Raw genomic sequence first — 14640 nt, 5'->3', positions numbered from 1 at the left:
GGACTCCAGGACCAAGGCTGCGGCACGCGGCACGCCTCTTGGCCTGTCAACGTGGCCTCGGGAACAGTTAAAAAAATAAATCCATTTTATTAAAACAACAAGTAGGAACTTTAAAATTTATTAGCTTAAGAACCTACCTTTATTTAGAGCTTTAGATTAAAGCCACTTAAGATTAATCAGGTTCAATGTTTCTCATACACAAAAAGGTTTCCTTGAGGCGTATCAATATACAAGGGTGGTCAAAAGTATTTTCACAAAAAAAAAGTTAAATTTATTCATAATTTGAACTTACATCTTGTTAACTTTGGCATCAATGGAAAGGTAATTTAAATGCCGTTTGAATGATACAATACATTTCTTAACACATTCAGTACTTATTGAAAAGGACGAATTTGTGTGAAAATGTCCTTTTTGAACTTTTTTCCTCGACTTGAAAACTTAAATTTTTTGATGCAAAAAGTTTCTTCAAACAAAAATAATAGTAACTGCAAAAAGAATTTTTCAAAAATCATTTTGCTTATATTTTTTATGATTTTTTAAAGGTGACACTGTCGGAAAAAATTTGTATGAAAAAGAGAAAAATATGGCTAAAATGCATGTTTCTGAGCATTTTCGAAAAATCATAAAAAATATAAGCAAAATGATTTTTGAAAAATTCTTTTTGCAGTTACTATTATTTTTGTTTGAAGAAACTTTTTGCATCAAAAAATTTAAGTTTTCAAGTCGAGGAAAAAAGTTCAAAAAGGACATTTTCACACAAATTCGTCCTTTTCAATAAGTACTGAATGTGTTAAGAAATGTATTGTATCATTCAAACGGCATTTAAATTACCTTTCCATTGATGCCAAAGTTAACAAGATGTAAGTTCAAATTATGAATATATTTAACTTTTTTTTTGTGAAAATACTTTTGACCACCCTTGTATATAATTTTTATTTTTCGTTGTATATATTTTCAATTTGAATCCATGTGACCTTTTTTTTTAATAATTTATTTATGGTAATTTTAAGTAATAAATCTTTATAACGAGGTCCCAAACAGTAATCTTTCAAAAACATTAAATAAATGCACAAGTTTTTGTAATTCTATAAGAATTTCTTATAACCGAATATCTTCCCTACAATATTTAAAAACTCTTGCTAGTACATTTAAAATTAATAAATGTAACATAAAATAACTTCAAAACGGAAAATATAAGGATATTTTACATAATATTAAGATGATGATAGATCTTAAAAACTACAAACTTACCAAAGTGCTAAAAGTAAATATTACAAAAATCTGGCTCTTGTTGGATGTATAATATAACCTTTTTTTCCAGTGCACAGGACATCCTTTGGTGTTGGCTTTGCCACTGGCTTTTGGGTCTGGAGAGCCGCAGGAATCCTGTGCTGGCATCTCGCGCTTAAGTGTTATTTGTCTACGCTTACGTGGGTATCCAAAAGGACTCGAAAAGAGAGGGGGGGGGGGTCTACAAGGGTATACAAGGGGATGTCCTGGGCGTTCTCGGGTAATTGTGCCGCTCATATGTGTGAATTAAATGTGCCGTAAAGGATCCCAATTTTCCGGTCACTTAACCGAAAACCAGCAATGTGCCGCAAACACAGAAGGACACTTTTTTTGGTTTGTTGTTTTAAGGTCCCTTTTCAGACTCTCCTGACTGAGCTCTCTCCCCCGATCAGCATCTTTTGGCCATATAATTTACTTATCCATCCAGCTCACATGACAATTTAATTGCTGACATAATGTCAAACACGGGGCCAAAAAGGACATCCGCTGGCCGGTCAGCCCTGGGGCCAATGTTATCCTTTGCGGTTAACACAGACGGGCAAACAATGTTTTTAATATAAACAAAGTAAAACAAATTAGCGAGAAAAAATCAGCCAGCCAGGACATTGTGTGCAAAGGACCCGGGACCGAAGGATGTGTGAAGTGGCTTTTATTTTATTACGTTATCCTTGCTTTACCGGACACATTATTATGCGGCACAGCGCAAAAAGTTTACATATATTTATGTGGACGGTGGAAAAAAAAGGACATCCTTTTAGTGTCAATGTATGTGGGTTTCCGTTTCAGCAGGGGTAAATGTATGTGTGGACAATTGTTTTGACTTAATTTGCATGCCCGTCCAAGGATCATCAGCGCTGGTGTTAAAGGACCTTCGCCAACGTGTGCGGCTAATTACCAGGACATGGCACAAGGACTCCCGGTGTCCTGGTGTCCTGGCTTTCGGGCAAACGCACATTAACTGCGGGGAAGGAAGGCGGAGACTGGGGCCAAAAGGCCAATGAGGTTGCCAGTTAATTAGGAAATTAAATTGACTAAAGTGCTTGAGCGTTTTGCCTGTTTGCTCGATTATCCTGCGACCGCCACCACTCCTTCGAAAATAATTTAGCGCAAATAAGTTTAGCGGATGTCCATCGACGGCCTGGCTCCTGATTGATTTACGCATCTCCGACTCTGGCTGTCCCCACGTATGTATTGCCATTGCACATGGCACATACGCCGCGTGGGCCTGGGCCACGTTGCACATACGCCGCGTGGACGGCAGGCAAACAGCTTTCTTGGAGTCGCCCCCCCTTTTTTCGATGTATGTATTTGGCTGGGGGCCGCCTGTTGGCTGCCTACTTTTAGGCGGCCTGCCATTCATTTTCATTTACTCTTCTGCACTCTGTGTCTCCTGGCTTTCCCAGCTTTTCCTGCCTTTTCTCCTGCCTCCTTTGGCAGGAGGCAGCAGGCAGCAGGCTTTTCCTCCTGCTTCGCCTTATCGTTGGGTTTTTCGGTATATAGAGCGAGGCGGCCAGCGAACAACGCACAGAAAACGCACCAACTGCCGGCTTTTGGAGGCGGAGCCAACTCGGCTAGAAATGGAAATGGAGATGGAAAAATGGGGTGTCCTGCCGGAGGTGGAGGTGGGCCCACTAGACTCCTGGGCAGCTGCAAGTCCGACTTATGGCGTAAGGATTTCAGCCATTAATTATGATGGACATGCGTTTGCAGGGGGCATCTTCTCCAGGATCAATCAAACTGCAGCAAAGTGCAAATAATATTCACACACTCCAGCTCTTTTTTCAAGGAAATTGTCCATCAAGATGGTATCTTTTTTTTCCTGCATTTTTCCCAGTTGACAGACAAAGAGCCACGCTATTTTCCATTTGTGAGCCACAAATGCCAACGAAATGTCAAATAGAAAATGTTTTAGCGGAAATTTGATTTTAAAAAGCGTTTTGCCAGCAACTAAATGAGATTATGCGCTGCCCAAAAGTGCACAGGACACACAGGACATGCAGGACAAGTTGCCCGGGGCAAGTGAGGCATTAAAAAATGCAAAATTATATATCAAAGGGCCAAAGGGGTCGTGGGGTCGAGGGAGTGGGAAGGTAGCGAAAGCAAGAAGACCGCTGCATGTCACATGAAATTATTATATCCCCCCGTATATGTACATCCCTTTCGGGACATTGAAAATATTCCAACGTGATCCGGCTGCCAAGTGGCCTCCTTCCAGGACAGCCAAGAAGGACATCACAGGACAGTCAGCCGGGCAGCCAGCCAGCCAGGCAGCCAGTCAGCCATGCAAAATAAAATAGCAACACGAAAAAATGCGAAATTTTGTTAGAAAATTGCAAAAAATTACATACATATTTGGTTTATGTGCAGCTTGGCGGGAGCAAGGATAGAAAAGTGAGGGGGTGGGGTCATCCTGTCACAAAGGACATGTGAGCTGATGGTAATGCACTGGCCTGCCAATGCCGCGCAACCTGGCGGATACTTGATTTTGCGCCATGAAATATGAAGGAGCTTCTTCGCCGATGAGATGCTGGCTTGGCTTTAAGTGCCTGGTTGCGATTTGCTCCATTGGATCGGCTTCAATGGGTTAACCAGCAATTAGTGTTGCTCCTAATAAAGGCATCTTAATAAATCAACTGAGGGTGATGGCCACATGCACCGTATATACCACACACACACCATCTATCCATAATCTGAGCAGACAATTCAAGTTCATATTTCAAAATGCTCTGCTGAATCCAGCTGCCCCTTCCCCCGCTGTCTGCAGTTTTCAAGTGTTTTTTCTTTTTTATTATTTATTTTCCACCTCCAGTTGGAAAATAAAATCAAGCGAATGACCAACCCTTCGAACACTTATCGCATTCAACATCATTTGCATGCGGAGTGTTCGGCGCTGTCGGTTGTGAAACAAATAAAATGAAGAAATAAATTAGAGAAATGCAAAAAAAAGAAGGTATATGGGATGAAGAAAATCCGGAAATGTTTGCCCAAAAAACCAGAAACCAGAATCTATACATGGCCAACAAATATGGCCGTAGTTGATTTTTTGCAATCTGCACTTTTCTGGTCCTTTGTGGAAAATGTTGCCACAGACTCGGGGACTCGAAGCTGTCCTTTATCCTTCAGCCATGGGGTAGATCTCCTGCCACAGTCGTCTGTCAGGAACTGGGTTCTGGGATCTACAGAGCCTGCAAGCTGGACGACTGCAGCCTGTCTGCCCGTCTGGACACGTAGACATGGAACCCCTGGAACCCCTAACCAGTCCAAAAGTCCACATCGTCGTCACCTCGCGACGCATTCGTGGCACTCGCGTTTAATCAGCGATGTTTCGAGCAGGACTCCAGGACTTCAGGACCTCCTCAGTGCTCCTCCCCCAGGATCCATCATCATTTATTGTTAGTGGCTGGCCAAAAATGTTGTGTTGTTTAGATTTCTTTGTGCCAGGCTTCGCTTCGTTTCAATATTTGCATGTCCCACTCCCCCGGAGAATCGGGAATTATTTCCTGCTGGTCTCCGTGGTTCCATCATATATCATGTCCAGGGAAAGTGCCCCACACCATAGCCTCTATTTTTTATGCATTTTCATTATTTTCAATTTCCATTCCCAATTTACTAAGCGATTTGCATTTGAGCTGCTCCTGCTGGTCATCTTAAAGGCAGACTTTCAATTATCCCAGGAAGTCTCGTGTTTCAACTGCTGCAAGGCAACAAGTGGCCTCAAAGTGCCTGCCAAGCTGTGAAATCTCGGACTCAGAAGTGCAGTTGCAGGAGATGGCGTTGGTCCGGTTCGGTACGGTTATTACCCAGGACAACACCAGAAGGACGAAGGATGGGGCGCACAATTAACCGGCAGGCCAGAGAGATCCAGCTTCCTTGAAAGCCCCTGGCTGCCATCCTGGTTGCCCACAGAGGCTGAGGAGGAGAAGGAGGAGGAGTAGGTGGCCATTTTTCAGACTGGACACTTGAATGAGCATTCAGACAGCTCGGTTGTGTGTGTCAAGGTCGTATGGTTTGTGGTGTTTCCTGCTCCAAGACGATGCCAAATGATGAGGACGATAACGTCTCCATTTGTGCGGATGTATGGATGTGGATGTGGATGAGGAGCTGGGGTCCTGTTGTCCTGGCTCCTTTGTGTCTGTGTAAAGGGGGAGACAAATCAGAGCCCAGGACCCTCAGACATTCTTGGGGAATACCTTTTGGCAGCTCAGACTTGTCTGCCTCCTCTGAAACATTTGTGTTTGTTCGTCTGTTTGTTTGCACTTCCATTTGTGTGCTCCAGAAATTTGTGTTTTGTGAAAATTGTTTTTCTTCCGACCTCCGCCCTCAGAGAAGGACCTTCTGCTGTGTTTAAGATTCTGTGGCTTGGGCATTTTGTAAATAATCTTGTTTCACAGGACTCCTGCTCCTGCACTCCAGACTTTCCTGTCGACAGGCGCCAGTGGTCAGGTCCTGCATAATTTATGTGGGAAAGTCTCTCCAGTCGGAGAGTGTTGCTTAAGAATTTCACCAGGACACCTTGAGAGTGTGTCTGGGTTTCGGAAATTCAGAGTTTCGCAGTTTCTGGGTGTTTCAGAGTTTCGGGTGCGGAACAAAGTCAATTATTGTTATAGGTTTTCGACCAACAAATTAAATGGTTTTGTGGTCGAACACAAGACTGAGAGCTGTTCGGGGCGTTTATTGTCGACATGAGGTGAAGAAAGTGAATCGAATGACTGCACAAATTAATTCCGGGTAGTCAATTGCGGAGCCCCACTTAATTTGGCAAGTCAAGCGGCTTGCATGTGTGACATCCCAACTGTTGAATAGTTTCTAGTCTGTGTAAATTAAATGTTTCTTCAGCTATGAAGAAAATGGGAAATTTAAGGCAGCTAGATTTAGATTTGGAAGACTTTAATAATATTTATTGATTGCTAAAAAATATATTTTCGGAATTAGAAGTTGTTGCGTAAAAGAAGAGGTTCAAAATTGTAATATTGTTTTTAACTTTCTTAACTTTGTTTATTATTGTAGTGTCGCAGGCATTTCTTTTAACAAAATTTAAAAATACCAAAAAGATATCGTACAATTTAAATGGACCATCTGCAGACTAGGCTTAGTAGAAATACTAACTAACAAGCTTTATAACACATAACACATAACACATAATAAATTTAAAAACATCAAATATTCGTATTCTTTTTTAAAAACCCATCAGAAATTTCTTGATCATTACATGAAGGTTAACTTTGAATAATAATCTGAAAACTAAAACAGGTTAACCTTTCGAATACATATCGGTTTTATTAAGCTCTAGCTTTAACCCCTGTACTACCAACATCGCCTTTTCTAATTTAATTTCAATAATTTTTTTTTTAAAGACTTTTTAACTGTGTCATTCCATCCGTGTCTGATTTTGAAGTGAAGTGGGGGAATGGAAGAAGGGCAAGGAGCTAGAACTAGATAAACTAGATGAAGAACTTAATTGCGTATCGATTAATTAGGTGTCCTTAACTATTTCAAATTGCCTATGATTTGGGTCCTGTTTTGCGGACTCAAATTTTCCATATATCTTTTTAAAATTGTTGCGACCTTCTCCAACTTTTTATACCCGTTACTCGTAGAGTAAAAGGGTATACTAGATTCGTCGGAAAGTATGTAACAGGCAGAAGGAAGCGTTTCCGACCCCATAAAGTATATATATTCTTGATCAGGATCACTAGCCGAGTCGATCTAGCCATGTCCGTCTGTCCGTCTGTCCGTCTGTCCGTCTGTCTGTCCGTCCGGATGAACGCTGAGATCTTGGAAACTATAAGAGCTAGGCTATTGAGATTAGGCGTGCAGATTCCTGAGCTTCTTACGCAGCGCAAGTTTGTTTCAGCAGAGTGCCACGCCCACTCTAACGCCCACAAACCGCCCAAAACTGTGGCTCCTACAGTTTTCATGCTAGAATACAAATTTTAACTGAAATGTATTGTTCTCATCAATACCTATCGATTGACCCAAAAAAAAGTTTGCCACGCCCACTTGAACGCCCACAAACTTCAAAAAATCGTAAATATGATCGCGGATATCTCGGAAAATAACAAAGATAGAGAAATGGGATTTCAGATTTAGATTCCGTAGGCTTCAGCGCAGCGCAAGTTTGTCACTCGAATATGCCACGCCCACTCTAACGCCCACAAACCGCCCAAGCCTGTGGCGCCCACAATTTTCATGCAAGATAAAAAATTTTAACTGAAATGTATTGGTCTTGTCAATACCTATCGATTGATCCAAGAAAAACTTTGCCACGCCCACTCTAACGCCCGCAACGCTTAAATCTGTCTACCGCCGGTAGGTGGCGCATTTCAATCTCGCTCTGCTGCTTGCATATCTCCATTTTCCTTTGGTCCCTTTAGCTGAGTAACGGGTATCTGATAATCGAGGTACTCGACTATAGCGTTCTTCCTTGTTTATATTATCCATTCTCGTTCTTCTCTGTTCCTACACTTTTTATCAAGCTCAAGAATGCAATATTTTTGAATCAAGGCGCCAAGTGTTCTTCCTCTTCATGAACATGAGTCATATTTATCCTGAGCTGGTAACACCAACCGTCTTTCTCTTTGACCCCCATTCACCACTTTCTTCACAACTCCTTTCCCTGAGAAATTTTACAATATGGGTTGTGTCTATACTAATTGCTTAACTTTTTTTTTTTAATTCGCTCCGCTATACAAAATTATATCGTTGCTATAAATTGTAAAAAAAACTTAAAATGGGTAGCTATAAAACAGAAGCTTTCATCAGTAACACTTACCAATGCCTTAAACCTCGAAAGCTTTTTACAACAGGGTGGTAGAGTAGGGAAAACATGATGAAAGTTTAACAGCGCTTCAGAATAGTGACGAACGAATAAGCTATGCTTCTGCCCCAGACAATCCTAGTCTGAAAGTGTCTGGACTAAAGAAGTGGCTCATATAGAAGAATTCCAAAATTAAATAGTTTGAAAATCTGAGATAGGGAGAAGCAACATTAATCCGCCGAAAAAAATGACTGTTTACTTAAGTAAAGGTGAAGTAGATGTGTTCCCCCGATAAGGCTGTACTATCAGACCACGGACCCAGTTCATGCGATAGAGCCCAGACCAGACTAGACCCCATTATAATGGGTAATCACCACGAACGCCGAACCGCCGCCTACTCATCCAATCCAGAGTCCAAGGTACACGGCGTACAGCAAACATTACGTAGTTTCCAAGCGATTCAGAGTTATTTAGACGCCGGCTATGATCCATAAAATTGATCGATAAGCCGAATGTCAGGTCTTATCGCCTCTGTCTTAAAGAGAGAAGACCGAGTAGGAGAGCGCATTTGTAGTGCAGACACATTAAAAACGAACGATCATATCTCGATTCTTGGGCGAGCATTAGCCTTATCCACATGGAGGGCCTTATCAATTCCAGGTCGCCCCGGGCTTTCAGTTGGATTTCAGCTACGGAACCGAGCAGTCGGTCTGTGATCAGTGCAAATAAATAGAACCACGTGCCGAGGAGCATAGAAACTAGCGAATAAAAACATCAGCAGATCGGCAATAAAACACGCAGTGACTGATAAGACAGGCAGTAAATAAAATATATACAAATAAATAGACAAAAATACGGGAATACGTATACAGACATCTTTAAAGAGCCAAGATGATTTCACATACTGTGAGGTGCGTTTGGTGCTTTCTTAATTCCCGAAACAACTTTAATAATTGTACGAATTTTTCCCCAAAACAGGGTATTCAAGATGATGTACATAGTGGCGGGCATACTCATCAGCAATGCGGAAATCTGCGATACAGTGGATCGCATACAAATAGCGCCACGCGTCGACCTCAAGCCGGAGTTCGACCAGAAGTACCTGACCTCCGGGGGCAACAGCGCCGGTAACCGATCGCGCACCCACTCCCGCCAGAATTCCGGAAGTGGTTCGGGCTCGGGATCAGAGGATGGGTCTCCCACCAAAAGGCGAAGGGTCAGCGTTTCTGGGATAGCCGGGGGCGTGGTCAGAGGCGTCACCAGCCAGGTCTCCAAGAGAGTGGGCCACCGCTTCGTCTGGCTCTCCGACATCCGGCTCATCCTTAAGCAATGGCGAGTCCTGGCTCTGAGCTTCAACCTCTGGACCATCCCCAACTTCTTTGTCCAGTGCCTCACCAGCTACATGAGCAAGAAGCTGCTCATCAACAGCGACTGTGATATGATCTACAAGTAGGATACATATCCTACATATAGGATATTGAAATAGGACAGCTACACCGAGAGGTTGCAAATTTATTGTTACTATAGTTTTTACATAGCTTTAAGATCTGAATAAACAACTGCTAGACATATAGACATGGATACGTGTGCATATTCAAAAAGTGTAGGTACAGTATAATTCACAAGGCTGGTTTAAGAAATTTTAAGAATATTTAAAAGTGATTTAACGGTGGTAATACCATTTTTTCTTTAAAATCTGATAATTTACCTGGTGTTTCGTAGCATTTTACCAAAATTCAAACATATAACGATTTTCTATACCCGATGTATTCGATTAAACTTCCTACTAATTATTTTTGCTAAGAACTCAACGTATTTTAAAATTGTGAATAATATGCTAAGTGAATTATACTGCATTGTGGTCCCCAAAATCTGTTCCCTTTAGGTTTCTTTTCTGTCCATTTCCCTTCTTAGTCACCCTCTGCCGTCGAGTTGTCTGAGTTATCCGGACTGCAAGGACTTCCGCCTCCTCCAGATGCCCCACCTCGCACATTGAGGCTATTGTGGAGCATGTTGGCGATGCTGTCCACATCCAGATTTTCATCCGTGGCGGAGATCTTTCGCAGGGCCGAGCAGACGATGCTGAGATCCCCCCTGAGTTCGCTGACCACAGCTGTGATTTTCTGGGCATTCGACAGGACCTCCACACTCATCGTATAGGGGTTATAACGCACTCCAAATGGTCGCTGGATGCTCTCGGCAAAAGCCCTTGAAAATACGATTTTTTCGATTTATTAAAAATATTTGCAGTTCGTTTTCTAGTAAAACCAAGTCACCTCATCTGCTCCTTGGCCTCCTCAAAGGAATCGGTGTAGTAGTAGGCGTTCTGGTAGGAGGTGATGATGCACTCCTCCTGGCAAGTCACCTCCGGATCGAACTTCTTTATCTTATTATCAGCCGAAATAGCATGCTGTAATTCAGCCACGGAACTCAGTAAACCGGCTCCATAAACCTTGAAAGTGCTGTCCGCCTGTTTGCACAACCCAAACTCCACAGTGAAGAAATATAGCTTAAAGGAAAATAAAATTATAAGTGGAAAACAAACAAAAAGAATTGGAATACTTACCGTGGCCAATTTCTCGATATCCGCATCACTAGCTCCCAAAGAGGCCAAGCCAATCTCCTGCGAAAATTGGGCAAAACTGGAGTTGGCCAGCAGGGGCATGTGGCCAAGTAGCTCGTGGCAACAGTCCCTGTAAAATAATTATTCAAAATAAAATGACTAATTTTATCCGCTAAATATAAACATATTTGTTACTATATATTTATTCAGACTAGAGAGTTGACTCATGATTAAAACTAGCTTTGTCTCTTATATTTCATTCCAATATTACTTTCAGCCAGCTAAAAGTATGCAATCATGAACAAGTTGCTACACAAAGTTTGCTAGTAAAGTGTTAGCCTTCAGAGGTTATCAAAACAAGTCAGAAAATTCTATCCACATAATAATCCATATGTCACAATGAGAAGTTATATTATAATAATTATATATAGGAATATCCTAGTAAACTTTTACATACAATCTTTCAATTAATTAATTAAAGTTGAAAACATAATTATTATCACCCTACTTACGGTTCGGGAGTGTAGAAGGGATCCGAGGAGTGGCGGATGTACTGGGTGCAGTGGAAGACGCGGAAGGCGAGTCCCGAGAGGAAATCCCTGGGGGAGAGATACCCAGCCACGGGGCGCAGTTGGAAGCCCGTCTTCCGCTTGAGATAGACGCTTACATCCTGCAGCTGAGGAACATTGTCCACGCGGTAGCCACAGTACTTCTCCAACTCCGGCCAGGTCTCCATGTACTCCGGCACAGCGTGCAACACGTAAAGTCGATGGAGCTCCAAGAAAACGGTGCCCCTTGTAAGAAAAGTTAGAAAACCTCCCAATTGAATCGATACTAAGGCAATAAAAGTCGAATGCAATCAAAACTTACCAAGTTTTCACCTCCTCAGGTGTGTACTGCACGCGTGGAATGGGGTTGCCACTGAATGGATGGGTTTTTTAAGGAGTGGGGATTATAGAGTGTATACAGGGTGGAATCCATTATCTCACTTACTGCTTAAAGTTGTTGGCTATGGCCGAGAACTGCTCTCGTCGTTTGCGGTACACGGGGTCCTTGAATCCGGGATGGTCGGCATCCAGCTCCGAACCGTACATGAGGACATTCTGAGCCTTGTCCAGGTCAGAGATCTTTCGAGGAAACCACACCATGTCCCCGAAATCTGATCGAAATGGATTAATATTTGCATTCATATCATATATGGGAATTTATATGGCTCATTCTTTTAGGTATATTTAAAAAGGTGTGGCCACTCTGAACTGCTTGTATTCTATTATTTTTATGGTAAGCTTTACTTTTATTGCAAAAATAATTTGTGGGACAACAGAAACAGACACGATATGATATCTCTGGTAAATGGGGATGCCTTAAATCATATTTAGTGTCAAAATAATAATAACCATACAACTAAGGGTAAACGATAAGAACAATTAAGAATGCTAAGGCTTAAATTAGGCGACTTTAAGGTACCTTGCACTTGTTGTATTGACAAGAAAAGGAGCTTTTTATCACTTTTTTAGGTTAATGGTAACCAATTCCATTAAGCCAAAAAAGTTCCTAAAAACACACAGAAATCCACTTGCCAATAATTGATGTCCCTCTAATATTGTTTCCTAAACTTATGAATTTCATAGATTTATTCTAAAGGCTTTTTAAATGCTTTTAAAGTACAAGAAGTCGAAAACTCTCAAAAATACCCTCGATTTCTAAGAACTGTGGGATTGGGGTTCCTTGAATGTCGGGCCAAAAAAATTAGTTAACAAGAACATCTCGTCGTTGTCAAGTCAGGAAGATATATTTTGTTCCCACTTATATTATGGAACCTGTGTGTCTTAGTGGAGGTATCTGATCATCACAGCCGCGATTTCTGCCCCACCGTATTGGAAAAATTGGATCGGATGGAAAGGCAAATGGATGTGGCACAAAGCAAGATACACAGTCATTTAGTAACCATCCAAGAAGCACTAACTGCCAAGAAGACTTCACCAGAGATAAAGCATGAAGTTGTAGAAAAACCTATTCCGGCAAATTTCGAGCGCATTGGATCGAGATACTTCTACGTGGAGAGCCATGTCAAGAAAAATTGGAATTCTTCTGCAAACTCTTGTCTCCAGATGGGTGGCAATCTGGCCATCTTTCAACACGAATGGGAATTCGACGCTATCCAGGCTAAGCTCAAGAAAAATCATTACTGGCTGGGCATTAACGATCGTGCAAAATCAAACCAATTCGTATCTGCAGCCTCCGGAAACCGGGTATCATTTTTTAAGTGGGGATTCGGACAACCCGTCTACAACTACGATAAATCCGAAAGATATGTTTTCATGTATGACGGCCAAATGGGCCTTTGGAGGGATGATTACGAATTTTACTTCGTTTGCCAAGCAGATGATCTTTAGTTAGAAAAAATGCATGTAAATAAAATAAACTTGCGTTAAAGAAATACGAGACTTTTATTTTTGGATTTGGTAAAAGGATACTTTTCACGGTGTTAGTGTGTAAGCTTTAAGAAGTGATTTTTTTACTAAAGCAAATTTGTTTTACAACGATTGTCTTCAATAATATAATAAATTCAATCAAATTTTGGAACGGTACTAATATTCATTTTATAATCTCCTGAAGAACTCACCGAAACTGGAGCAGGCCGATAGGGGTGGAGCCCTGGCCAAGCCCTGGGTGTTCACGGAAGTGTAGTTCACGGAGGCCACCTCTCTATTGAGCATCTTGACCACTTGGTCGAGTCGCCGCGGATCGCACTCGACGTCCACCAGGACATCCGCCTGGTTGGTGCCCGTCTCCAGCGGGGAGAGCTCCAGGTGCAGCACATTGATGCCTAGCTCCTGGAAAACCTGCAGGGCTCTGGCCAGATTCCCCACCTGGTTGCGCAGGGTGAAGATGATGGAGATGCGTTCCCCTGGGGAGTGCTGTCTGCCATTATCCTGGCTGACTCCGCCGATGGCCAGCCGGGGAGGCTCTGGTGGAGCTGAAGAGTGCCGGGCGAGATTCGGATGCGAAGCTGGACCGGAAGTGGCATCCTTCTTCAGCTGATGCAGGGGACTTCCCTGCTTGACGGCCCACTCCTGTTCGCCACTCCTGTAGAGCCACAGGCCCAGAAGACTCTTGCCGGAAGCACTCATCACTGCACTGCACTTGGTAGTTACTCCTCCTTTTTTTTATTTATCCACGGGCACACGCGTCGTATGCGCAACTCAGCGCCAACTGCAAGATCCTTCGGATGCGACCCTCCTTTTATAGGCGGCCCGCAGGACTCACACACTCGCAGAGTTATACAGCAGATACATATTCAATTGTATTTATTAAGTGTGCGTGGCGAGATAAATTCGTTCAAGGATATAAAAGCTACAAGTGAGTCTTTCCATTCTATTCAAAAGGACCCTCCTCCTTTCGGGGTGGCATGTCCTGATTGGCCAAATCATGCTGGAGTCAGGCCAAAACGCTAACGCATGACGTCATGGTGCCCTGACTATTAGAGTCCTTAAAATTCTTTGAAAAGGTTTGTTTTGTAGGTAAATGATAAATTATTGAATATATATTTTAATATAAGTCGGCTTAACAATTGTTTTAAGACAATAGTTTGTATTATTCTTTAAACATAGATGTTTCACTCAGAAAAGTGTGCAAAAGTATGCAGTAAAACACAAACGTTGTTATTGGGAGGAATCTATAGGACTTACGGACTAAAAATATATTGTAGCATACTTACTTCGACACCTTATTGAGTGATTTCGTAGCCCTAGTAATTTGCTCTAATCTTAAAAGAAATTGTATGGTTTTATTTGAAAAAAGGGTGTTCAGAATTCACCATATGATCGTCATTTCACTTTCTAATCAGCAGCAACAACTTTCAATTGAATGAGGAAAAAGTCACGGGCTTGGGGCTGGTGGACAGACAGACAGACTTCTGTGCTTGACTTTCAAATTCAGGCGTTTAATTTATGCTGGTACGGATGTAACTAGTGTACCGTAAGGAAAACCTAGTGAAACCCCTGCAAAAATACGAAAAACTCCTGCT

At 42.2% G+C, this 14640-nt stretch overlaps 2 protein-coding genes across 2 annotated transcripts; one reads left to right on the top strand and one right to left on the bottom strand.

Moving 5' to 3' along the window:
• Positions 1-8713: 8713 nt before the first annotated feature.
• LOC119554830 lies at positions 8714-9624 on the top strand. Its single transcript, XM_037865903.1, has 2 exons — positions 8714-8958; positions 9026-9624. Exons 1-2 carry the CDS (start codon positions 8939-8941, stop codon positions 9498-9500), a joined length of 495 nt encoding a protein of 164 aa, XP_037721831.1. The 5' UTR covers positions 8714-8938; the 3' UTR covers positions 9501-9624.
• On the bottom strand, positions 9540-13816 carry LOC119554829 (tryptophan 5-hydroxylase 1). The gene is made up of 7 exons (XM_037865902.1): positions 13237-13816; positions 11604-11769; positions 11481-11531; positions 11123-11404; positions 10614-10740; positions 10324-10556; positions 9540-10255 (listed from the first exon to the last, which is right to left on the bottom strand). The coding sequence occupies exons 1-7, from the start codon at positions 13742-13744 to the stop codon at positions 9958-9960; spliced, it is 1665 nt and encodes a 554-aa protein (XP_037721830.1). The 5' UTR covers positions 13745-13816; the 3' UTR covers positions 9540-9957.
• Between the last annotated feature and the right edge of the window lie 824 nt (positions 13817-14640).

Source organism: Drosophila subpulchrella, chromosome 3L, assembly GCF_014743375.2.
Source record: "Drosophila subpulchrella strain 33 F10 #4 breed RU33 chromosome 3L, RU_Dsub_v1.1 Primary Assembly, whole genome shotgun sequence".
Classification (NCBI taxonomy): Eukaryota; Metazoa; Arthropoda; class Insecta; order Diptera; family Drosophilidae; genus Drosophila; species Drosophila subpulchrella.
This window is presented reverse-complemented; position numbering and strand designations above follow the sequence as displayed.